This window comes from Anopheles funestus, chromosome 3RL (genome assembly GCF_943734845.2).
Source record: "Anopheles funestus chromosome 3RL, idAnoFuneDA-416_04, whole genome shotgun sequence".
Lineage (NCBI taxonomy): Eukaryota > Metazoa > Arthropoda > Insecta > Diptera > Culicidae > Anopheles > Anopheles funestus.
Window position 1 is genome coordinate 44,179,475 of NC_064599.1, and position 27,788 is coordinate 44,207,262.

General features: G+C 40.4%; 2 protein-coding genes across 3 annotated transcripts; one reads left to right on the forward strand and one right to left on the reverse strand.

The window, feature by feature from the left end:
• Positions 1-533: 533 nt before the first annotated feature.
• On the reverse strand, positions 534-27,216 carry LOC125769885 (uncharacterized). Of its 2 annotated transcripts, none has more exons than XM_049438852.1 (20): positions 25,390-27,216; positions 24,982-25,240; positions 21,947-22,001; positions 20,869-21,846; positions 14,989-15,171; positions 14,762-14,920; positions 14,468-14,677; positions 14,190-14,343; positions 13,947-14,117; positions 13,261-13,438; positions 12,949-13,114; positions 9,081-9,488; positions 7,208-8,294; positions 6,767-7,113; positions 5,557-5,672; positions 5,118-5,205; positions 3,727-4,366; positions 3,509-3,644; positions 3,289-3,421; positions 534-3,168 (listed from the first exon to the last, which is right to left on the reverse strand). In XM_049438852.1, the coding sequence occupies exons 1-20, from the start codon at positions 27,125-27,127 to the stop codon at positions 3,079-3,081; spliced, it is 7,296 nt and encodes a 2,431-aa protein (XP_049294809.1). In that variant the 5' UTR covers positions 27,128-27,216; the 3' UTR covers positions 534-3,078. The 2 variants fall into 2 exon arrangements, with proteins under 2 accessions (XP_049294809.1, XP_049294808.1); XM_049438851.1 differs by having other exon boundaries at positions 13,261-13,441.
• Positions 15,682-18,177, forward strand: LOC125769891 (mucin-5AC-like). The gene is made up of 3 exons (XM_049438915.1): positions 15,682-16,913; positions 16,980-17,129; positions 17,200-18,177. The coding sequence occupies exons 1-3, from the start codon at positions 15,794-15,796 to the stop codon at positions 18,012-18,014; spliced, it is 2,085 nt and encodes a 694-aa protein (XP_049294872.1). The 5' UTR covers positions 15,682-15,793; the 3' UTR covers positions 18,015-18,177.
• Positions 27,217-27,788: the final 572 nt, after the last annotated feature.

Sequence of the window (27,788 nt, forward strand, 5' to 3'; positions counted from 1 at the left end):
TTTGTATTGATTGCCAATGGTTTTTATTATATATAAGTTTTAAAGAATAGCAATTAGATATAAAAGACTTCAACGCTCAACGATACGTCCGTGTAGCGTGCCCGGAGCGAACTAAACAACTCTTGGCGTAGTGTTTGACGTCTCCGCTAGCCAATGGGCTATCGCAGGGTGCACCATAACACTTAGTAATAATTTTCCTCAACCGTGTTAAGCCAAACCTGAGAATTTATTTGCGCCATTGGCGCGTGCACGAGCGATTTTGCAGCATATCACTAGGCAACCAAATAGTAATCGCAATCGATGTTCCCACGATAGGTTCTGACGTTTAACAGACTCGACTGTCTTAGGCAGCTTATCAACAATTGGACGATCTGTGGTAGTTGGTGTCCCAAAAACCCGAAAATAAAAAGTATATAAACAGACGGATGTTCAAATATTACTTAGATCATCATTTATTTCAAAGTGCAATGATTTGTTAATAAAAATTTCTCAATTGAAACGCTTTTAAATATAATTGGCCATTATAATCCTCGTTTTTGATTTGCTTAAAATTCGTTAAACAATTGATTTATTACATTATTTTATTTTTGTGAAGATGTTTTTCATTTCTAATACTTCATGTCGAATTGCAGTTTAAGGCAAAATACTGTTTTGTTTGGTTTTTTGTTGTTGTTTTTTTTTCGTCTAATACGATGGTGACAGATTTTTGTTAGTAGCTCCTTATGTTAATGTAAATGTTCTCACATATTTCTTTTTCTTCGTACAACCCGTTGCTCAATGTTATTTTTCTTTATGTTCTTCTGTGGTACTGTGTGCTTATCTTACGCAAATTACAAAATTGCCATTGTGGTATATTAACACCAAATGTTGCTTTTACTCACGCCTTTGCTTGTTTTCCTATCCTTGTTTTAGTTTATTGTGACTGCTATCACAAAATTTCATTGACCGATTTCCTTTTCGTTACCAGCCCGTTGCTTTCAATTTCAATAGGCCACGATCCTATGCTATTTCGTATGACTTTGAAAGTTAGCTACGTGAAGAATGACAAAACTGCGTTTATTTATTGCAAATTCCATCGACATGTCGTCGATAAACAGGTGTGGTGCATGAGTACCGAATTTGAAGCGTTTTTAAATGTACTGTATGAATTGTTTTTAAAAAGACGGCTTTTTTATCATTCTACTTTAAGTTACAAATTTAATCAGATGTATCTATGAGTAAGAAGTAATTGCTTAACATGTAAAGTGTTGCTTGCTTATCTACTATATGCTGTTTAAAGTTAACTACCATGATTCATGCTTCTGTTTGTGTCATTTTTTTACCTATTGCATTCCGTACTCGAACTATTATTGGTAGTTGATTTCGGTTGATAATTGTGAAATGTACATTGTAAAGCTTCTTTTTTGGCGTTTTTGTTTACGTTTGTTTTGTTTCAATCTGTACAGTGCGTAGAACCGACTTGTGCGAATGAAAATCAAAGACTAAGCTAGTCCAATTTTGTTTAAGAAACCTGTGCTGGCTTATGTTTTGTTTCGTGTTGTAAATTTTACAAAAATATATACACAGATTATGCAAAAAGCATGTAATGCAAAACAAATAATCTCAAAATCATTGCTTCCCAGGCATCAGTCGGGATACACGTATTAAACAAGGTAAATAATCCAATACAACGCAATGAACTACACAATATTCGAAACATTTCCATTACGTTTAACGGAACGCTGGGTAGAACGTTGAGTAAATTGCTTTAAGAAAGAGGTTGTAAGCTAAAAACATACAAACTTTATTTTGTTTTCATAAAAATAGGGAAAATTAGCTCAAACTATTCTTATTGATGTCAATTTTGATAAGTTGCCGTGGCTGGTTTGAACGTTATAGAAAAAGACAAGCATAGTCACATTTTCATATTCCTAACGAAACGACTTACAAAGTGATACTAAGGTTCCGGACGGGCTGGCATTTTGTTTAGTATACTCGTTTTGAGCGGATGGTACATATTCAGCTGGACGTAATATTGATGATGAGAAAGACAGAGAATACGAGAAAATATACTCTTTTAAGTGTTCAGTGGCAATTCAATTGTGTCAAGTTATTGTGGCGGTGTATCAAAACTTGGCTCTTAATTTGACAATTAGGTAAATCGATAAAACTTTGCAATCGATGATTGTCAAGCCCTACCTTTCGTATCAAAACATTTAAACTAAACTCCTATCCTGAACTACAATTTTCCTTCCTACGCACAGAAATAGTGTGTAAATGATGTATTTTTGTTTTTGTTAACGAATTACATCATTATCGCCGCAAAGAATTAATTTTTGAAGTAGAGTGGAAATGTCTTAAAAAGTGTGCATATTTACAAATATATGGAGGCTTAAACTTGGATCAGTAATGCATCTGATGCATATTAGAAGTAGCACATGCATCATTGTGTTTCTTTCTACTTCTCTCTCTCTCTCTTTCTTTATCTCTCTTTCTTTGGTTATCATTTCGTACAGTTTCATAAAGAAATGGATTCTTTTCATGCTAACACAAGGTACCAATGTACGCGAGATTAGCCTTTGTTCCTGTATTTTTTTCCGGAGTAGTGAATATTAATCTATTTGTTGCAAACGCTGGTTTTTTTTTACTAGTATTCATTCTCGATTCTATCTAATACTTTTGAGAATATTTTCGAACATAAACTTTTGCTTGTGATTTCCAGCCAGATATTTCTATTTTTTTTAAAAGGAAAAAAGATCAGTAAATAAGTGATGCTTGATTCTGAACTACACTGATAGCTTTACGTTTAGCTTCAGAAGTAATACAAACATAAATTCCTCAAATACTTTACTAATAACTGCTTTATTCGTAACGCCGCTGCAGAGACAGATCAATTAAATTCCTTGGAGATGATTAGTGAATAGTGGAACTTAACATTCTCATTATAACAACTAAACTAGGCATTACTAGTACGAGTATGGTTGACCATTTAACCAGCTACTCTGTATTGTGACACACACATACACACACAATCTAGAATTAAAAAAAAACGAACACACTTGTGCATAATTGCAAGTTTTTGCTAAACTAGTAGGTAGCTTATGATGCCCCAGTTGTGAGTTCTTCATGGAAACTAGCACGTCGTCTTTTGCTTAGTTGCTTCCAAAACCTTCGATCAAGTGATTTTACCTGCAAAGTGTATAGTAAAATGGAGATAATGTATATGAAAACGGACATCAAGACTTGGTGTCCAACCAATGCGACTAAAGGAAAAATATTATTAACGCAAGTTAAAATACAAATGCATACCGTTTCCTTCCGGGGAGAATTTAAACGGCTCGGATCGGAATGGCACGTAGCACTACTATCTTCTGCACTATCCCTCGAAGTGAAAAGTCCTGCCAGCTGGTTTTCCGAGTTCCGTCGATACAAAAAGTTGAATCTGAAAGTAATTCATACGAACAGCACATTGAGCCTGACTGACAATCATTGTAACCATTGTTGTATTCGGTGTGGCAAAGAAGCTTACAGCTTGCTGGTGTGTTTTGTGGTCGTGTTAAAGCTAGCTACTCGTTTCAGCTGAGAAGCGTTGTGATTGAGCTGAGTCATACAGTAAACTTTCTCCCGCCTCGCCAAACGTTCCAGGTCCGACAGAGTCCTTTCTTCTGTAAGGTACACAATAGGTTTCACGCTTGGTATTGCGGCAGAGGAAGCACCAAAATCCAGTGATGTGCCATGGCTACTTACCTCGATCCACAAACCCAAAACTGCTCCAGGTAGCTGGGGCGGTAGTTTTTCGTCGGTGCAGTATAGGAGTATCCATCTTTGAATTGTTTTGCTGATATGATGAGCTCATTCCGTTTCTCATAGCTTGGCTCGTCACAGAACCGTGGGGTTCCACTGTGTTCGGTTTGCTGACCGGGGTCGATGTCGCCACCGCTTGAATATTCATGTAGCTGCTCACACGCGTCACGATACGATTCATGATAATGTCCTTCCCATTCATCCGATGGTATGTGGAGAGGTCGCGTCCGAGAATTGCCGTCAGGTCCGGTCCAGGACTGTAGGTGAGCAGATCTTCGTCGCCGAGAATGTCGTGATTCAGTGCCAAGCGCATCTCGAGCCTTGGACTGAGCCCGATCGGTACATTTGCCTTGTCGGCGAAACGTGCGGTATCGCTTGCACAGTGTGTCCCGGTGCTCGGGAGCTGCACAGATGCATAACATCTGTCAGCAACACTCCCATAGTTTTCGTCGGGAGTGGTAGTCTTGATCGTCTCGTTCCTCTCGGCCTGCGGGGTCGATGACGGCGTCGTACTTACCGAATCGGTACCGGTGGAATCGTTTAAATCCGCATAAACCGGAGGATTTTTTTCCGAAGCTTGCCCCTGCCAATTTATCGAAAGTAAATTACCCGCTAATTATAAGATATCTACGCAATCGAACAAACGAGCGAACAAACGTTATTAGTTAGATCTAGACGGAAAAAGATACATACACGCACACACACAACGCTCGCAAAATGGTTTTATTTTTACATTGAGATGTTGTTTGAAAACAGAACAATTTATCTCACTCTAATTTAAATTTTCTTCTCACCAAACTTTTCTCAAACCTCACGTGTGACATGCGGTATTCTATATTGTATAGAAGAAAAGTTAAACGGTGAGAGTAAACTAAAAAAATGTCAAATTCTCTATCATTTAGCTTAATGATGGATTTGCTGTCTTTGCTTCGTCTTATGTGTATGTGCTAACAATTGAACTGGTGGTGCAACAATTGGAAAATTATTTTCGCAAACACTACTCAACGATTTCCGTTACACACACATTGCCAAGAAATAACTGAAGTTTGGCGGCTAAATGCTAACAAAAAAAAACTAATATACACTACCAAAACTAAACATGCGTGTCCACTATCACTGTAATTGTAGTGATCAGATACCAGAAAGGCAATAATCTAGTAATATGCTTATAAAACTGCATTAAAACCAAAAGTCGTTGTGCGACACTACAAATCATATGTTGTGCATCAAAAGTATCATGCCTGAATATGGTAATTGAGAGTTATGTATGTAAGTTATGTTTAAGAAATGATTGGTTTGTCTACATATTACATAATGTACTACCCATATCCTACCTGGTGATCACGACCGCTGAGTGGTTTACTGTCATCATCTGATTCCGCGCTCTCACTGTCCTCTTCGAACAGTGGCTCAAGCTTTCTTCTATTTGTTTCGAAGGTTTAAACAAATGCAATTCCGCAAGTATTCACAGTCATATCAAACATATTTTTCAGCATGTGTTAATGGAAGAATTAAGAAAAACATCTATACTAACGGATAATATACTTTCTTAGAATGATTCTCCAAAACTAAATCTTTGCCATGTTTTCGCTATCTATTGTTTCTCTACATTGTAATGTTGAATATATTCGATCTAAACTATCTAGGTCGAACAATTTTATTCCAATCATAAGTAAGATTGGAACTTTCTATCGATTATGAACACGGTTACATCTAAACTAGACAATCTAGAATTATCTTCCTAACTTTTGTGATTGATTAGTGCGAACATACCTCGGGAGAAGTCCGCGAACAGCACTAGCCGTCATCGGAGGTGCCATCAGCAATTCGTCCATCATCAATTCAGTGTCATCGTCACCTGTATATGACGAAGACGACTTGGTTGGGGACTGGTTACAAAACATGGAATAAAAATACAGAAAGAAAGATAAGTGGTCAGCAGTGGATTTATCGTATTAACTGTATAAAAAAGATTCTTCGGCATAATTACGAAAACACTAGAACTAGTACGATACCAGGTTTGACTGTATTTGACTAGCTTGCACAACACTGTAATCATCAAAATGTCTTTAGATAAGACTTATCACATGATAATGGGCTTGAATGATAAACAATCTACATATATCATTCAATACTGTAAAAAACAAAGTGTAAATCGTCTGGAGCAAAGCTGACACATATGTGGAAAAGAAAACGTTGCACTCCATACACATTATGCTTTGTATTGGTTGTGCATTTTACCAAAATTCGCAGTTAATATCCGCAGATGGCCGATAGTATAAGATCAAACCCTACTGATTAAAAAAGATCGACGAATCGACGAAACAGCGCTACATGTCTGTCCACAAACTCGCAATTGGTGTTGTTAGAATCAATTATAGCATCCATACATTTGTATTTCTGTTTGGCATGCTAATCGCTATTATCATGGTTCGTATAATCCGACCAAAGGTTCCCATTTCTTGTGTTAATTTGGCTTGTTAGATAGCAATTCCTTTGAAATACCCTAAAGAATCGTCAGAGATATTATCAATGTCCTATGTCTAAGCAAATAATTTCTGCTCACTGGCCAGCAGTTGAAACATTGCGCAGTATTTTTGTATACCATGACTAAGTTCCGCAATAAACCAAACGAACGGTTTTGGTGCAATTTGGTTTTGGTAGTGACAAATAAAGCTCCTCGAAGGACCTGAGCAAAAGAGTAGCTAAGTCCTCTTACCTGGGCGTACCCAGCAATATTTTTGGAGGCACTCACTGAAAACCATTGGTGGACCCTATTCTATCTCATTTTGGTATGCACAATACTCTAGTAAAGCATATTATACACATTCTTCACTTATCAGAGCCCCTCAAGCTTGCGAGGCTTCAGGCGGTCTACTTTTCCGTCCAACGCTTGATCTGCCACTGAGCTTAGTTCAACAAATGCAATGTGATCAAATATAGAAAACTGGTCACACTTTAGTTATAACACAGCAAAACTTACCGAATGCGTTTGTTCTATGCTACCAAATATCTGCATATCATCATTTTCACCACCACTGGTAGGAGTACCCCAAACTTCCTCCCCAGAGGTGGCGGAGGTTTCACCTTCAATTGTTTCCTCCTCGTCGCCTCCACTGCTCGCTGCATGTTGTTCACCGGTCCGTTTTTCACGACTTTTCTCCCAGTCTTCACCATTTGCTTCTGGGTCATCAGTACTGTTATCTCGACGTCCAAGATACCGATCGATGAATGCTCGAGATTCTTCGATAAAATTGCCTGCTCTAGTCGTCCAATTCAGAAATGTCTGCGTATTATTGTCGTATACTTCTTTGGTAACAATTTTAATGTCTGAAGAGACAGAGAGAGAGAGAGAGAGAGAGAGATTAAACATATTACCAGTGGTGGTAAAATACACAACCTTTCACACACACAACACACATACCACTTTCCGAATCTTCTTCGGAAGAATACGTCTTGTTATCATCCGTATCTTCCGATGGAACACGCTCCAAACTCGATATTGTTCCGTATCGCTTTAAACCAGGATTCAACGCACGGTATGGTGGTTCAGCTATTTCGTCCTCTGGTGAATTATCTGGCGAGTATTCATCACTCAGTGTTCCTTCGGTAGCGTGTGCGGAACTCAAACTACTCGGTGCTAGCTGAAGTTGACTTCTTTCGATCGTTGTCCATGGCGAAGGCGGCATAGACTGCCGTATATACGCCGAATTGCCCAACGCATCCGGTGTCGGCGGTACTACAGCGATGGTTGGCAATGCTTCGAAGGGATCCATATGAACTAGCGACGCGGCTGGATTTATTTGAGCCAATCCAATCAACCCCATTAACGACCACTCAGTATCATCGTCCTCGTTGTTATTACATTCCATCCTGCGCTCATCACGATTACCGGTGTTCTCGTCCAGACGCTCCTGCAACGAATGCTTTGCGCTTAACGGGTAACCACCATTCATCTTGCTAGTATCCTTTGAATGCTGAATAGTTATGTTTGCGGTAGTGGCTTCACAAACATTATCCAATATTTTCACACGTTCGTGAAGTAGCTCATCGGGGCTGAGGGTACTTTTTTCGAAATCTTTTGGCGTACATTTACAATGGCATGGTGTTTGGCACATTGTTTTATAGTTGCCGTTTATCGACAACTGAATGTGTCGATCGGTATCTCCGCTTTGTTTCAATTGAACAACCGATGGTTGTCTGTTGCAGACAATGTTTTCCGCCATCGTTCCTTGACCCGAACAATCCGCTTCCTGTCCCGCAGTTCTTCCGCGCATGGTCAGTGTGCTTGACGATGATACACTTGACATTGAGTTAGGGCTCTTATTGAGACTGCTACCCGTGGCAGAATTAGACACACAGCAACGGTTTGACGGAGAACTGTGACTATGCTGGACTGTTAGGGAGTTGCTACTTGGTGAATTTAAACGGCTTTTACAATTTTTCAAACACTGCCGGCACATGGATATTGTGTCCAATTTGTTGCTTAACGGGCTTGACCTTACTGTTATCTGGTTTTAAAGAAGTAAAGCGTAGACAACGTACAAAACACATAATTAAAGCTTCTGCATTTGATGGAGCAAATATCAAACTAAAATGATTCTTCTTTGTCAAGAGAACTATTTTAAACCTGAAGAAAGCTGATTAATGCACCTCTCTCTCTCTCTCTCTCTCTCTTTTTGGCTTTAACGACCTTACACAGGATGGGATTTGAACCCGGTCCTGCCGTGTGGACCGGCGCCGTTTATCACATGCCCCACCTGGCCGCCGCCCGCTATAGAATTAATGCACCTATACATATTGATTTATTTTCCTAAGAACTATTATAATTTATTGAATGTGTATATCTATCGAAATGTCTATCCTGAGATTGAATTTCGATTTTTTAAAATGAAAACAAGCTTTGATTTATCGAAAAAAATACTACTAGTATTAAAAAAACTATTCTAATCCGCAACAGCTTTTGTTTTTATTTACGTGCTCGGCCTTGACTGTGCTATATGTGATACTATTTGTACTTGTACAAACATATCGCAGCTTTTCTAAGTAGACCCGGATCTGGTTTCCATACGAACATCAATGGAACAAATGACGTTCGCTTCAGATGAATAATTTACTCATTCTGTGTACGAATATACGATAGCATAACTATGACTTCACTCTCGCTAAGCCAATTGCATGTGTGATTAAAAACATTTAAAATAACATTTCATACATCCAAAAACAAAAGCAACCATTCATATCTGTGTTTCGCAAAGTAAAGTAATGGAGCGGTACAAGTTGTTATTCATACTCACCTGACTGTCGGATGTCGTACTCTTAGAAACACTCTTATTATCATCATCATCTTCAAACGCTGAATTGTCGTCAGCTGTCGGTTGGCTGTTGGTGGGTCCGTTATTTTTGCCTACAATCCCATTGCTAGTACCATTGCAATGAGAAGCGGATCTGTAAGGGCTGCCGTCAGCATCGACCAGGTTCAGTTCTTTTGACCGATTAGTCACCTGCTCTACCGACCAATCTTCTACCAATTGTTCGGGTTCGGAATCTATAGGATCGGATTCGATGATCTGTTTATTCAGCTGACCTTTCATCCATTGCGCCAAATGTAGAGCACTGCCCTGCGGTACACCGGTTTTATTGAGCTTTCTACACTTTTCATCGATAAGCTCTTCAACCTGTTTCGGAACTCTGCTTAGCCTTGACTGAAGGGCGCATAGTTTTAAAAACAACCCGAGGGCAATGTAAGATAGCGTGAACAAAATGTGAAAGAGAGAAAAAGAGACATAAATTAAAGGAAAGAACATGCATTTGAAATGTTTATCGAAATAGAAAATAAGTGCTTCTCTGGGGTAATTAAGATGCAATACTCTCTAAAGCATATCCACTATACTATGTACTTCTGCAGATTGTTATCACACAAGCTGGGTTCGATTAATCGGAACCTTAAGTTCTGCACGGTCAATATTAGCTTGTTGTAAGCTTGTTTTGCTGGGTTGCTTTACTAATAAAATAATGAAAAGAAAAATAAAACTCAATTTTGTAGGAAAAATTTAACGCTTGTTACGCTTATCATTTACATTTAGCTCAGAGGCGGCTTTCAATGATGAAATACTATATGATGGTTAGTTAAAATTTGTACACATAGATTTTGGATTTAAAGGTTTGATCACGCTCATTGTCACCTTAAGTTTAGACATTATTTCATAAAGATCTTTTGTTTTTTGTTGAATATATCAGAATCAACGAATGGTGTTCCTTAAGATTCCGCTTCCCAAGCAATGCCGGACTGTGTTTTCGTGTTGTATTCAAATTGTACTGCGTTTCCCACATGCAGTTGAATTTTGTTTCTTTTTTGTGCTGATCAAAGCTTTTGCACATAGCTAGGCCCTCGAAGGACACAGCCTGTTGCATATGGAATGAAACTAACAAGCGTTTAATTTTTCGAACACAATTGTATTTATTATCCTCTTCATTTGTATGTAAACCTTTTGTTGTCCGCAAATGGATGTACTAGCTGATGCTGCTGTCTGCAACTACTGTTTTCCATACGCGCTTTAAAAAAAATTTTAACAAGGGAAAAGTTTAACCGAACGAGAACTTTCTGTAGTTTCTCTCACATTTAGATTGTGCCGATAGCGTACTACACTCTATCATTGCATATCATGCAAGCTGTACTAACCCGTGAATGTCTAGCCTAGTAATTACGATCGATTTTACATAATAACATTGCACGCACATTGTTCAACTGTAGTTCCTGGCTAGTCGGTAAATTTAGATTCATCTATTTCCTAGAGATATATGGATGTTTATTTAGATGCTCTTAATGAATAAAGGTGAATTGTTCGTATAACTAATTGCCTGGATTTTGTTGCGTTTTGCGCCACATTAGGACAAGTATTTTCTCATTCGTTCTTAGCGAACACACACATTTATCTTTAAATGCCACAAACGGCTGATCATTTGCGTTAGTATACAGTTTTGGGAACACGGTTAAGATGCAATAAAGTTGAGATTGATTCCTTTTAACTACCGAGTTTCAAATTCAACTAGTGTCTACGACTGCACTAACGTTGCTAGAAATGTAATATTTATCCTACAGATATTTCTTAATGTTTAAAATTGCTATCAAATCACTTATGTTCTTGAAATAACACAAAAAATAAAATAATTTCGTCTTCCAAATCGTTCCTTTAGCCTAGAAGTTTTCTTCAATTTTAAAATAATTATTCTTAGCTTATGTGCAGTGCTTAACGTGCAGTGAGCACGAGATGGAACTTAAAAATCCAACGACAATCAGCCAATGTAGCAATGACATGAAAACTACCAAGCATTGAATTTGGATTCGATGTGTTACAGACAGATTGTGTAACAATATTTAAAGAATTTCATACTATATCTTGAAAGCAGGGAAAATATGTTCAATTAGAAAAAAGAATAACTTCTTCAACTAAATTTCGATGCATTAACTATGTGTATCTTATGCAATAGAGTTTTATGATACCTTAAGAAACATGCATGCAAAATTCTCAAAATTATGGGCTATTAATGAATCAAAATTAATTAAAAAGTTACATTTAAAATTTCACTTAACAGTGAAAATCAAATCTCTCATAATTTGCACCAATGTAACAGCCATTCAAATATTCTCCTGTACAGATTTTGCTACATTCCATTTTTAGATGCATTTTCTATCAGACATTCTATAATGCAATCTTATTCATCAATAACTTCTCCGACTTCTCCGGTACCTGAGTTGTTATACTGTTGGAAATAAATTACGATGTCAAATGCAACATTAAGTCGAACACGCACATTCTAGCTTCAAAGATTTAACAGTAAATTTAAGTAAATAGTTACTATCGCTATTCGTTGCTTGTTTTGTAAAGTAAATGTGGCAAGCTAAACACGGAGGATTTTTCAGAAAACTAAACTCAAACGTCCGCACACGTTGTATATAAAAGTCTTTTGAATTTCGCGACGTATTTTATGATCTATCAATCTTTCGTGAGACGACGGGTAAAGCGGGTACAGACCCATAGATGGACGGCGGTACACTTACTGTTAGACAGCTTGCACTTATTGCCTTTTATTCGCTATGCTCTCTTGTAATGCTGAACCAGCGATATACCACCGATCTTCGCATAATCTGTCTTGATCCGTTTCGCCTTGCGATCGTTGGTAGTAGTCACAATACTCACGGAAAACTAAATCATCCGCTTTTAACTACAAATCCAGCAGGTTCGGTGGGGTTGGTTGCGTGGGAAGCATACCAAATGGATCATCCTCGTCGCCTAGAAATTCTGTCTCTGTAACATCATTTCCAAACGAGGGATCGCAGTTTACCTGATGAAAGTCGAGATCAAGCTCGAGTAAATCCCACGATCCTCCGTATCCGCTGGCCAAAAGATATTTGCTACAATCGTTGCCTTTATTTTTTTGGTTAGGCTCAATAGGAGATACGGTGGCGCTGGGTGGAATAATCATTTCTTTAAAATCGTTTGAAAACGTATCAGACACCTTATTCGAGGACGATGGCGATACGTTCGGAGGTGGTGTCTCGGGCGTGGGAATATATTCATCTTCCATCATCATCGAATGTGCATCCTGATCCGATTCATCCCCGTTATCGATAAACGATCGCCCAACGGAACTGAGACTAAACTCAACTACCGATCGCATGTTATCACGCGAACCGCGTGAAAAACTGTGCAAAATGCGATCTCTAGTAGTGAGAGAAATTGCTCCACCCTGTACCTGACTGCTCTGCAAATCCTCACTTGACACGTTCTTTGACACTACCCCACCTGTTACAATATTGTTCAGATAGTTTTGATTTATCTCATCCGTTGTACATGTGGAACCATCGGATTTATTAATGCCTCCCATCCGAGGTGCCGAATCATTCGTTGCGTTCAGATTTGTACCATGTTGAAGTAAAATTAATTCCGGTAACTCGGATATCGAATCCTGTACGGTTGCTAACGATCGATAACTACGACTATCTACTGTGTTACTTCGCCCGCTTAAGGTTGAGTGTTTTCTGCCGCTGTTGATTCCTATGCCACTCAGTACCGCTGTGGCAGCGTTGTGAAAGCTTGCATTGCTAATATTACTATTACTATGACAATATGATGCTAATGGTAATGAGCCTAGGGAACACACCTGTTGGTTTTTAAGGTGAATGCCATCCAGCGATGATACCTTCACCGAAGATGCCGATGTAGCCGTCGCTCCGATATCGCTGATCGGTACAAACGATTGCAAAATATCCGGTGAGTCAAGGGGGCTGCTCAATGGTGTTGAGCCTAGGGTTGCATTTACTAAAAAACTGCAAGAGAACATTCAGTCAAAATGCGATAACATAAAAGAATACATTTTATGAACGCAATAATCTATCGTACGGCTAAGCTTTAAAAACATATAATTGTTTTAAAAAAAATACATGGTTTGTAATGCATTTGGCCAAATACTCACATTTGCCTGGTTAGCAAATTTTGCCAGACTGCTTTCAATTCTGTTGACGGGGCACGAAGCACAATGTAACGTTTTTTGGAATTTTTTTTCGGTGTCCGGGATAGGTCCGGTGCACAATGTACCGTAGGACTTTCAATCTGTCTGCCGTTGGGGTCTATGGTGATTCGGAATTCGGTACCTGCTGAAACAAAGAAACATTCATTAAACATTACTGTGTTTTATCTCCATTACTGTGTTTTAACTAAGAGATAATGAAATATTTATCGTTGAGTAAAGTATGACACACGTATTATAATACCATTTTAAAGTAACATAAATATCACCTATAAAATGCTTTGCTATGAACTATTTTGAAAGAACGATAGAGGAGTTCGTCTAATTTATCGAAGCAATCAGATCAAGAAAGTTCAAAGGCGAGAATAAGAACATTAACAAGAACCAGAATAACAAGCTATTATTTTAGGTTACTTCATCGATTTTTAGCAACTTTAACAGGGGCTTTTAATTTCGACAATATCGACAGATTTCATCTAAACTTCGACCCAATTTTGTTTGTCTCACCATTAAACATTTAAGTCGATAGATTTTATAAACTCGTATTACTAACGCGTCGTTCATTAACTCGTGCTTATACTTGTGGTTATAAATATAACTATAGCTTTACGAAAATACTGCTTAAAACTTACCCTTTTTGCGAATATTAAAACACGAATCAGTTATTGTAGATAGCGCTATCGGCTCCTCGGTGATAAAAAGTACTCGATCTCGACTCACTTTAGCAAACAAAAGGATGTCACTAAAGAGCAGAGTCCAATAAGGTTTTATAGAACGTCCCTCAACACGTGACAGATCCCCACCTGTGTAAAAGAGTAGGGTACGTGATCATTTAGCTGACCAATTCGCCTACCAAGCCTATTATCGACACGCACCAAAAATCCACTGCCGTCCATGAGATGCCAGCTGAAATGGTTTGCATTTCGTGAACACCATACGTGCCTCTAGGTCCTGTAACGTTAAAAGCGGACGCCCTTCTCCGATTGGCTCCATTAGCCCTCCACCGACGGTTATTTCGCGGTACGCAGCCTGTAATGATGTATTTCCAAATTATTGTACACTTTCAATGCATTGTGTGTTTTAGCTATACGACATGGTCAATCTAGTGAAAAGAGCAAACAAAAAATATTTGTTTCCTAGTTGGTAAATTTACCTGTAATTCGCTTATGATATTGTTGAAATTATTATGTTCTTCACTATCTACACGACAATGGGACGCTATCATTTGCACTAATTTTAAAATTTCCCTAAAATGCTGAAGCGGTCGATGTATGAATGTAGTTAGATCTGGACGTTTCCTTGGTACCGGTGGCTCCGTAATGAATTTCATAAAATCACAGTTTGAATTTCTAGACTTGTTGACCTATAGAGAAGGTACAAGATGGCAAAGGTTCGCATAGTTATTAGTATTGTATCGGAACAAAACTCCTATTCATATTAAACCTACCAACACACAATCAGCTTTCTTCAGTCCATTGCAATACTTCCTGTAAGCTGCACAGACTGCTGTACTTTTCGATAAATAAACACGGGAAGCAAAATGGATTTGTGGTTCGGTTTCGTCCTGAATAATTTGCTCCAGAATATCTTCCGATATTCGCGATAGCTGGTAAGTATACACATTCAAATCAGGTATTAAATTAGCTAACTACTACTGTTCCAAGCGAAACCAACCTCGTCAATATTTTGAAACAGGATTTTGTGATCGCTCGGTGAGATTAAGTCTTTTCGTTCGCGTAGTGGATTGACAAATCGCTCGATACCAAAGTTAATGGCATTAATAAAATGCTGCTCACGGCTAATCAGCTGATAGAGGAACTTGCGGCGATGATCGTCAGGAAATTGTTGAACAATTGACTGTAAAGAAGGAACACACATGGTCAAACGTTACATGCGCGTAATAAACTGTATAGCGAAACAAATCTTATTATTATTGTATTGTTGACTGTAGTTGAGCCACCATTATTGAGCTATCCGAATGTTACGATATTTTTGCTGTCAGAAATAATATTATTTCGTTTTTATAACGTCGCCACTGTTAACTAATAAACAAGGTCTTCAATATCATTCATCACTTGAGTTTAACACTCAAAATCAACTGTACGTAAAATGTTGTTATGAACTAGTTTGGTTTGCTTTACCATTTACCCTGACATTCCTGGTTCAAGCATTTTCCTTCCGACTCTATTTACGTATCTGCTCATGTTTCATTATGTGCCTACAAACAACCCTTTGTAAGCGATCCCATAAAATGTCACTATTGTACGCTTGAGTTGCTGTTGTTAAAATTGAAAGCATAATAGAGCATTTGTTTGATTCCAAATTTACAAAGATGTTGAACGCTGAAGTTTTCGTATAAAAACCGAAGAAGTTGTTTTCTGAGACACTCAGTACAAACTCAATTTGTTTCCTTATACCCGAAGATCGTTACTTCCGACGATTTCTTACGCATCGGATCGAACGAACGGACTTAGGAAACATGCGACTAACTTTGACATTTATCTTGCTGGGAATTTTAGTTCCACTAAGGGCAGAACCGCAACTTGGCGGAGGTTTGCTTGGTGGGGGAGGTTTGCTTGGAACTGGCATTGGTGGTAACACCGGATTACTGGGCACTGGATTGCTTGGAACCGCAACCACAAGTGGGTTACTAGGAACTGGACTTGGTGCTACCGATGGACTTCTGAATACAGGATTGCTCGGAACCGCAACTACAAGTGGGTTACTAGGAACTGGACTTGGTGCTACCAATGGACTTCTGAATACAGGATTGCTAGGAACCGCAACCACAAGTGGGCTACTAGGAACGGGAATTGGTGCCACCAACGGGCTACTTAACACTGGATTACTCGGAACCGCAACTACAAGTGGGTTACTAGGAACGGGACTTGGTGCTACCGATGGGCTTCTGAACACAGGATTGCTGGGAACCGCAACCACCAATGGGCTGCTTGGAACGGGACTTGGTGCTACTAATGGACTTCTGAATACAGGATTGCTAGGAACCGCAACCACCAATGGGCTGCTAGGAACGGGACTTGGTGCCACCGACGGGCTACTTAACACTGGATTACTCGGAACCGCAACTACAAGTGGGTTACTAGGAACGGGACTTGGTGCTACTGGTGGAGTTCTTGGAACTGGTTTGCTCGGTTCTGGAACCGGAACGACAAATGGAATACTAGGTACAGGTATCGGTGCTACCGATGGTCTTCTTGGTACAGGTCTTCTCAGTGGAAGCGGAGGTGCCACCACCACCACTGTTGCTGCTACGACAGCTGCTACAACCACCACTGTTGCTGCTACGACAGCTGCTACAACCACCACTACGGTTGCTCCTACCACCACTACGGCTGCTCCTACCACCACTACGGCAGCTCCTACCACCACTACGGCTGCTCCTACCACCACTACGGCTGCTCCTATCACCACTACGGCTGCTCCTGTCACTACCACGGTTCTACCGATCACAACTAGTATCCCAATTACAACCGTTGCACCGGGCACGACGACGATCGCTCCAACTACTACTACCAGCGCTCCAGCAACCACTGTTACATCCGCTCCTACAGGAACTGTAACCTTCAACATTAATGGAAGTACGTGTTGAAATACCATTGTAACCATCTTACAACTTACACTGAACGATTATCTTCCTACAATAGATATCATCACCATATCTGCCAATGATCAGGCAACTATCGATGCTGTCAATGCTGCCTTGGCAGCTTCATCGACCACCGTTGCAATGACCACAACTACTACCACCGCTGCACCATCGTCTGGAACCACAGTATCGTTCAACATCGGAGGATGTAAGCATCGTACAGCTTCAACATCACTATTACAACGGATTCGTGACAAAATGTTCCTTATGTTTTCCAGCAATCATTACTGTTGATGCTACTGACACCGCAACGATTGCAGCTATCATTCAAAGCCTTACCAGTGGTACCACCACTGCTGCTACGACGACGACTACTACTACTACCTCTTCCGTAGTACCCGTGACAACTACAACCACCACTGCAGCTCCTGTTACCACGTCGAGCAGTACCTCTGCTTCGGTAACAACTACAGCTGCTGTTACGACCGCAAGTAACGCTGCGTCCACAACGGTGTCAACAGGTGCTTCGAATACTGGTTCAATGTCCATTTCAATTGTTATCAACATAAACAACCAGTTCATATTGATCACGTCAAACAGTCAGAGCCTTCTGCAATTGACACAGCAAATTCTGCAACAAATTTCGGCTACAACCACGACTTCAACAACAGTGCAAACTCCAGCCAATCCAGTGCAGCCAACATCAGCGCCTCCATCGAATAATGGTGGAGCCCGCCCTGGCGGTTGCATGAGACATCACCATTCATCGGAAGAATTCGGCGGTCGCCATGGATTCCGTGGTGGGTTTGGATTTGGCATTGGAATTCGTGGACCACTCGGTGGAGGTATTCAGGCCGGCTTCGGAACGGGTATTGGTGGCGGTATGCCAAGGGCTGGCATTGGTGCTGGTGTTAGGCTGCAGGGTCCTCTAGGTGGAAGTATTCAGGCTGGCATTGGAGCTGCTCGTACTGGAGGATGTGGAAGACACCATGGTGGAATAGGGGCAGGACTGCGTGTACAAGGACCTCTGGGAGGCGTTTTACAAGCCGGTTTCGGGGCTGGAATTCGTGTTGGTGGCCACAGGCATGGATAAACAGGGACATGGAACATCATTAACTACTACGTACTATTTACTTTACTCGAACTAACAAACTGCAATAAAAGAATCCATGCCAAGTCACGGTGGTGAATAGGTTTTAAAATAAAAAACGTATGTATTTTTTACTTATTTATGTAAAACAAATGGATCCAAGTCAACCGGCGCCAATATCCAAGTAGATGGTATATACAGTATACCTCTGATAAACCAATATATGTTGGATTAGGTCAATTAATCCATCTAATCAAAAAGACATTTTTTCATATTATGATATAGTTGTATATATAAATGATTTAATATCATCTCAAAAACTGACATCAGATTCCATGGCTATTCAGGCTCTTCCCATGGCTAAAAACCGATGGTTTATAGTCACAACAAATGAAGTGACCAATTTTAATTTCCCCTCACAACGGATGCATTAATACTGAGTTTACTTCTAATGTTTAACTTTGGCGACACCACACTATATGATAACGGTGACAAAATGAGCACGAGGATTACCCTCGCTATGGTTTACTATATACTACTCTGAGAGTCTTTTTTCCTTTCGTTAGCAGAAAGAGGCAGGATCATGGCTCACAAGATGCAGTTTCCTGCAACTACTGTGGTTTCTGTAAACCTGGAAGCGATTCTTCCGCTTCAGCTATCAACTGACATACAGCTGAATCACAAAATATAAGCCTGAATGGGGTTGATACGATCAAAAACACAAACGAGCAAAAATCTAAATGATGGTCACGACAGCAAGGACTGACTATATAGCTACGCAGTAAAAATAAGTCTAGTAAGCTAGAAATGGGCAGCATGATCTTAGAGGCCGTTAAGCTACGGCAAGAGAGAGAGAGAGAGAGAGAGACCATGGCACCAGACCAGCCCAATTACCAAATGCCAATTTACGCACAGATAAGTGATCGCACAGTTGCAGTTTTCCAAAAAAAATCAAAAATTGGCTGCCAAACGGCCAGTATACATCCTGAGGTCTTGTTAGCCCACCAATATGAACAGAGGATACATTATATGGACAAAATGAGCTGAAAGGACGGCGTACACGCGTTCACCTAAAAGGTCGATAAAATGGATTCTCAGGCACGACGCACAATCGTCAGCGGTTCAAATTCTGTCGCAACCCTGATTGACGTCGCAAGTCTGATAAGCAAATACTAAGTGCTCATTGAACTGTAACATAGAAAAATTATATTACTTAACTAATGAAATGTTAAAATCATACACCTACAAAAGTATTTAAACAAAAACAAAAAATGATTGCTTGTGTAACAGATTTTTGTGTTTTATTTTCAGCGTTCATTAAAAAAAGGATAATTTAATTTTCAGAAACTAATAAATACTAAACTAAATTGACCTAAAACAGAACAAACATAAATTATGCTAGAGAAAAATTTAAAAACACGTTAAACAAGGTCTAACAGTGCATCGTCGTTATCGAAGTGTGTTTTTTGAAATTTTCGTTTTGTCTTGTTTTATAACTACGCTACAACCCTTAGCCATTTAGGTTTACCTTCGAAACCGGAGGAAACCCAACTCGTGTCATGAACAAAACCTTAAGATGAACGTGTCGTTCAGCATCGAGTATAAATGTTCAAACATATTTAACCGTTTGAAAACACTTTATTTCTATTTGAATCATTGAACCATTTCTTTGAAGTATCTATTATTTGATATGATTCATTGTCGTCGGCTATCGGCTATATAACCGGGGTTATATTTCATAAGTCTGATGATGTAGAAATCTCTTTTATCTCTATTAATGCCATTTACCCAAATTATGGAGAAGGTAAAACAAAATCTTTTTCGTGGTTTCCTAACTATGATTAACGCACTTGCCACTGCACCTACTGCCTACTGCACCTTGCCTTTGGTTCACCATCGGTTTCATGCTTTTAATCTAAATGTTGTTTAAATTTTAATAAGAATACCCGTAACAAACAAATAGCTAACTATACGGTAATTTTGATTCATTTTTCATCTAAAGCTTGCCGGTATTGAACCGATACCCCTTCTACGATATTCGCTTTGCGGATCACGAGTACAATGTCGACCCGTTTATTCGGCAGATTGTCTCTACGCACGTGTTGGATATGCAATCCAAACAAACGCGCAGCGGGCGTGCGTTATCTAATTATTGCAATTTTCCACAAATATCAGTCATTTCGAAACCGATGGTGAACGATTGCCATCGATCATCTGTGATTGTGCCATTTCGTACAGACCGATAACAAAACAAAACAAAACAACCGTATTATACATTAAACAAACTAATGAAATGTGATTACAGCTATACGCATAAGGCTGTACCCAAAATTACAACTGTACACCTAACATCAATAACATTCGCCATTAGTACAACTTGTATTGCAGGCTCACAAAATACTAAGCTAATTTTGACTTAGTTCTTGCGGCTTCGAGTGACACTGTATCCCTATTTGTGATACTGTGCCACCATTCGACAACTAAGGCAGATAACAAGCTCCACAAAAACATTGCATAGTGGATCTGCGTCCTAAACTTATGAAGCGTATTTTTCCAACATTATCTGATAACGCGTCTGAATGTGGTGCGCGTGATTCACTTAATCATACTTTAATCTTAAACGATAAACCCCTAAGGATGCACTGCAGGTCAATGCTTCGACCAGGCTACAAGTTGTTATGATAATGCGTCTACCTAAGTGTTTTGCGTGTGTGTTGTGCGAAACGTTCTTTGATGGTGTTTTCTGTCTTACAGCGGAAACATCATCAATTGTTCAGACCGTAACCTCTGGATATGATCTGCTTGAAAGACATGGTTGTCTTCACGGTAAGTTCTACACGAGAACACCTTTACCTACCTCTTTGCTAAAAGTAACCTGTGGCAGATGGAGTTTTCGCTTAGCGGTTTCAATCGAAATGTTCGAACACGCTGTGGATGATCGTGCCACACCGAATGGAGACGGGGATGTCCTTGCAAATGGTTCACCTTCATCCGGTTGTGCCAGAACAACACCGGCCGACACGTTGAGCGAATTGATGTTTCCCGTACTGTTCGTAATGCCACCAAGGTTCGACGTTAGCGCTTGTCCAGATGACATGCTGCGCAAACCATTTGTTCGGTTTTGCAGCTGCAGTCCACCTGTCGACTGAGGACGTCGAAAAATCTCGAGAAGCAGCGAGTTGCCTTGTGTTCGAATCAGGTTCAGCACGTCCTGTTCCGGCATCGTAACTACATTGTGCTTATCGACAAACACCACATAATCACCGGGCAAAATTCCTGCACGATCCGCCGACAGGCCCGTTTCCACCTTTTCCACCCTCGGAGGATGAGTCCAAACGATGGAAAATCCAAAACCTCGATCGCCCGTACGCGCCAACCGTTTTGTGATTGTAAATGGTGTCCGACCTGACGATGTTACCCCTGTCATTGGTTTGAGCGGACCACTCGCGGCACTAACCGAGCTACGTCGGGGGGTGGCTGGCTGGGTTGTCTGACTTCCACCACCAGTGCCCATCGTTAATGATGCCTCGGGAGACGGATCAAGTTCCAGGAAGCGCAAAAACAGATTCTCATCTGCATCGCGCTGGTGGATTGCTTTCTTACTGAGGCTGATTTGTTCACCACCAGCATTACCAATGGTTCCACCAGTTGCTCCTGCAGCCAGAGACACAGTTGTAGAGGTAACGGTGCTCGTTGCCTTTGCGCTACTGCTGTCTTCAGCGTTCATTAGCTCTTCCATGCTCGATTGGGAATTTTCACACATTGTTTCTAGTATCGGTGTGGTAGGATTTGTCAGACAGGATTGCGGCTGCAGACGGTATGCTCCATTAATGCCCTGTAGTAACGAAAATGAAACGACATTCAAACGACAGTTACATTAGCATTATGCGGAGCATTACTTCAACTGTTAGTAGGTATGTTTAACGATTTCTTACCAGTGCAGTAACATTTTTTATTGGGAATGACATGCATCCTAGAAATTCACTACGCCTGCAAAAGTTAAATAAAAGAAAAAAAAGGAATTAATTATTACTATAACCAAGATTGGGATAGGAAGTATAGAATTATAACATGGCGGGAAGATTAAGTTTGTATATTGAATCTATTAGTTTTTTACATTCCGTGTGGTTGATTGGTTTCATCTTTCATAATACCCACTGTCTTCGATAGCGTACCCAAGTAATTCCTACACACCTACAAGCAACATTAAATAAGTAGAGGTCAAAAACGAATGCCTCGTTACAATTTCACCACTCATGCATATAAAGTTAAAGCAAACATATCAACTCTCAACTACTTAATGACTGTTTTTCTTTGCACGGTCAATGGAATGAGTGGGATGAGGAATTATGATTATTTTAGGAAAGCTGGTAATTGTTTGGCAATGATATCATTGTGAATTTTAGACAATAATTCAACAATAATGGTGAAGATTTTTTTGTACCTAATAAAAGTACATCCAGAGCTTTTTTAATTTATATAAAATGAACAGACAGCTTAAAGGATATATAAAATTAATCCGAATGAAAAGGATAAACGTTCATTAAATGATATTGATTAAGTATTTATTTTGGGAAATATATTTACAAAAGCTTTAAGAGCACTACAAAACGTAAAAAATATCATTATTTCCGGGTAATCAAACATAAACTTTCTTAGTTTACTATCACTCCTACCTTTATTATTTTTCAAATTCCCTACTATAGTGTTGACAAGATATCGACGGAAATTAAGACACAAGAGAGAGAGAGAGAGAGAGAACGAATGAGTAGAAACATTAAATTAGAGCACCTATTGAAAGCAATACATTTGCATGATGGCTTTGAATTGGCTTTCATTCTATTGGCAACGGTTCAAAATGTCTAGGAGGCCAACAAGGCAGAGCCCGGAACGAGACATGCAAACGGGTAGGCCCAATTCTCTAAAGGCCTATGAGAAATTATTCGACCCACCGGCAACGTTGCCGGCAGCTGACGTGTTGAAAGGTCACAGCATTTTTGATATTCTTTGCATGTTTCTAATTTGCAGAAAAGAGTGGAACGCGTCTAGCTGGTCATGCTTCACGCTTGATATACTTTTAAATACGTATCCAATAGGCCACATTTATAACAAAAACGTACAAAAATCAGACCAAATTGTCAGTAAAGAAAATTAACCCAATCCCAAAGGCATTTCCTGTATTATGTAAGAAAGTGGAAGAGTGACTTCAAAACATCTCAAATTCATAGCTCATTGGTTTCATAACTTTTGTTTCAATACACTCAAATTGATACTATTCATGAAAAACACTTAACAAACATTTGCCAATTAAGTTAGTTGCCTTTTAAATGAAAAGAAATCTGTTTCATTTTTGCATAGATTAAAGCATATCGAAGACTTTCGATGACTTTATTATTTAGACTATTCTTGCAATATTCTTTTATTGGTTTGTGAATTGTTGGTACGCAATGGGAACCGGCTATCATGATTATGTTTCGTTTAGTTTTTTTATCATTCTTAAAATTTTATCTGAAAGCCCGCCCTTGAGGTTTAAACAGTATTCAACAAATCCAGACAGGTGGCATTCCTATTCTACCCTATTTTACAACCTCAATTTTTTTTCAGTGATTAATGTTTAATATTCATCTGATATAGTATTGATTTATACATAGCATGTTATACGAATAGACGATAACACGTTTCATTCAGTCACAAAAACACTACTAGTTTCACAGTTCTTCCCAGTTCTGGTCTAGTTTTCCTCTGACGATTACATAAAACTGGATTTTTTTTATTACCGCTGGAGTAGCTATACATACTTCCACTTACACATTCACACTTTACCACAGTGAAACACGCGGCACCAAAGCGCAAGCGCCTTCCAAATTTAGTATAATTGATGCTCTTATCGTGGCAGCTCTAATTGTACCATACACTTTTATTTGTTTTAACCTTGCACACTAAAAACCAAGCAAAGGATGAAAGAATGTTTTCTTCTTTTTTCTTTTTGTCCGTTATGCTAAGGCTCGCTTTTTGTAGTGCACGTTTATTTCTTTTGCTGCACCTTCTGCAGCCATGTTAAGACTAATAACAGCTTCACAGATCGGTCGGCACACTTCCACTGGTGTCGTAGTATTCCATTATTTTATCACACTGTTGCTGTTCTGGCTTGCAGGGAAAGATGACTTTTTTTCCCTATTCCCTTCGAAACACACAGCTTGCCGTAAAGTTGCGTACACTCAGCAAGAGTTTCATCGGAAGAAATATTCATTTAAGCACATTAAAAACGAAACAAAATATTCTTTTCTCGCACATCGATAATGTAGCACACCAATTCTAGCAATTTTGATAGGCTTACTTTTTTTTTGCACTACTTTTTCACCCGCACACATACTACCAACACACTTCTTATGGAACACAACAACTACACCGTCAATCAAAACCGCCGATGTCTTGTGCAGTATTACTGCATTCCCTTCCGAATTACTTTAATTTCTCACCTAAACGATAAAAATGTTGCACTGTTTTCAACTGAATGACATACTACTGCAAGGCAACCGGAACCAGTTTCATGGGAAACGGTTTTGGGAAAAGTACTGGCCAATAGGTCCCTGGTATTGTTGGGCGGAGAGCACACCAAAAACGGTCTGGAATGTACCCTGGGAGCTGAATTTGAACTGTGCGTACAATCTACGACCTGCCGCATGAGCATCAGCGACGGCGAGTGTAAAAGCCCGAAAACTAGGACCACGCATCCGACAACTCCGAATACTGCAAGCGGACACATGCGCAAAAGTGCAGCTGGTGAGAGCCGAGAGAATAATTGCGAGTGCGAGAGATTTAACCGATGCTGTGCAACTTCGATGTGCTTGCGAAGTGCTTGCCACATGAAACGAGATTTTTCCTTTAACCATTCGATTACTGGACACCAGTCCTTTTGGATTGTTACCTAAAATTTAGTGTTACAATGTTCATCACAAGTTACACTTACTTATATTCCCGATCTCGATGCCACACGGCCAGTTGTACACGGCGCTCATCGTTTGGGTGAATTTCGAACTGGAAGTGCTGATCGTAGCAAGGATTACTTGAGTTTCGGTGTACAGTGGTCCGTTGAAAGCCTAGATCCGTTGGGGACGTTTGTGACGCGCCCAGATTGATCAGTGCCACCTTAACGTACGCATTGATAGCATTGCTACCGCCCGTACTACTAGTGGAAGTGTTCCGTTGCAGGTCTTTACACCGGATAACTGCGAAAGAAACGAAATAAGCAAGTGGGAAATGTTATTACTGTAGCAAATGATTGTCTGTGCCAACAGGGCACACGTGCCAAGTGCCAATGGAGCTGGTTTTAGAACACTAAAACGGCGTCAACGATGCCATACCATACACCACTCACCGTGTACGTGCAATCGCCGGTCCTGCTCAAGATAGATGCTAAGCTCCAGTGTACCGCGCATTGCACCAGTACCGATTGTAGAGCCGGTCAATGTACTCGTTCTGAAGCAGCGCGAAGTCGTAGACGATGCCACTGATCGACGCTTTTCAATCGAATCCTCACTAAGCGTAGGGGAGAAGTTTAAACATTTTCGACTCTTTTCGACCGATCCCCCGGTTGGCGTTGAGGTGCCCTGCAAATCTATGGACCGTATGTCGGGTGTTGCGTTCGCCGACAAGATTTGATGTGACGGATTTTCCGCCTCCAACCGCAGCTGTTCATCGCGTACAGGAGTTTGCATCACATTTAGCTGACTGAGTTTCGACTGATTGCAGAGTATGTACGGCGTTTCTGGACTGCCCATCGGACAGTCCTCGAGCGTAACTTCATCACGCTGGGTACCCTGTTTTGCACTATTACCGGCAGTTTCGAGTTTGTGTTTTCTCCGGACCGCTTTCTGGCGACGCAGATGACATGCCGCATCTAGAGGACTAGCTGCAACGCATTTATTCAGTGATTGACGTACATAGTCCATCTTCACTGTGTTTCTGAATGCCATGCCGCGCTGCTCCTGCTTGGTATCGGGAGTTTTCACCTCCCGTTCGTTGATGTGATTTGCCGTCTCTTCCAGTATTATCGTCGTTTCGCCTTCCTGTCGAAACATCCGTGGAGGACACCGTAGTCCGAGGTATAAATCAGCCGCTGGATCATCTGCAGGCGTGTAGGTGGGTGACGATCCTTTCGATTGCTTCGATTTGACGCTCAACGATCGCTTTGGACGCGGCGTTGCCCATCTACCATCCTTTTTGGCACTCTCCAATATGGCATCGATCATCTTGTCGAGCGTTAAATCACCCATTTCTGACGAGTTGAGCGACAACTCGGAGTCTTCCATGTTTTCAACGGACGATGGTGGTGGAGGTGGCAGTGCCGGCTGCGGCAAGCTATTGATCGGCTTGCCAACGGCTAGAGGTCTTTTGAAATTGATTTTATTAAAACGTAATTCAGACAAGCGCGACGACAAAGGAGTCAAGCATGGATTCAACTTGTCCTCGGAAGGTTGCAAGGGAAGATCCTCAACGAGTGACAATGGCTTCGCCAACGTTTTCATTCGTTTTGCAGACGGTTCCTGTTCATTCGCAGCGAAGTACCTGCCCGGTTTGTCGAATTCTGCTAGTCCCAGCCCACGAAGCGCTAAGAAGGGGACATCCTTCACGCCACACGGAGAATACTCTATGTCGAACGTGGGTAGTGTTGTAGCGTACGTCTCACGAACACTCTCCACGTGTTCCTTTCTCTTAAGATCGGACGATACGGGCGATACGGCTAATGTTCGTTTGCGACTCTGCGGTGTAGCGTTCGAGGGGCGGCATGGCGTAGTGTTTGGCGTAATGTTACTAACATCACGCAACGCCATAGAGTACGGTGAACCAATGGTCCGTCCTATCGCAGGATGTGGCGTCGAAGTGATGCATTGATTTTCCTTATCATAATTGGCGCAAACTCCAAGTGATCGACGAACTTTCCTATTTCTTGACCCACCGTTCACCGTACCGTCCGAGGTGACCGTAGCCAAGCGTTCACTTAACGCTCCCAAAGAACGTCTTGCGTGTTGTCGCTGTTGCAGCAACATTTTCTCTTGTGGGAGCACATTTTTTGCGTTTGCTTCCGAACGCTTTGTAACCGTCCACTTCAACATGGCGTAGAACTGCAGTACAACCTGTGAATGTGCGCAAAGAAAAAGTCATTAATTGCAGGTAAACCTTTCATTGAGCCGACGGCACGGCAAACAATCGTACGCACGGAAGTCGTCAACCTGTCTCAACCATGGGAAAGTTATACACCAATTCTCGTTTCATATAGCTTTACACACTCACACACACATTAAGGTACCCTTAGCTCACGCACTGCACATCCGACCAATTATAGCAAGCAGCATAGTGCATCATAACATTGAGAATTCAAGGATGACATCTTGATAAGGAAAAAACGACGGACATGTAAAAAATCGTCGCTTGATTTTGCTCGACTAGTTTGATACGGGTTTGTGCATTTGAGCTGAATATTCTTACTTCCTGCATTGACCGTGAACCGGATGTGAACAACTTCCCAAAAGGGTCATTGCCATGCTACAGTGGCACAGACGCTTGTTTTCCATTTGGTTAGTAATTCCTGAGACGCCAAGTGTGAATATCATAACCAGTTAATAAATGACGCTTTTTTGCCTTATGAAATGTTCACGATCGAAAAGCAAAGCCGTCTCAAATATGATGAATGTTTAAAACAAAACTTAACGATTAACTAACTTTATGTTAACCTTCCATTTGTGTACGAATATAAGCTGTTTCTACATACTTCTG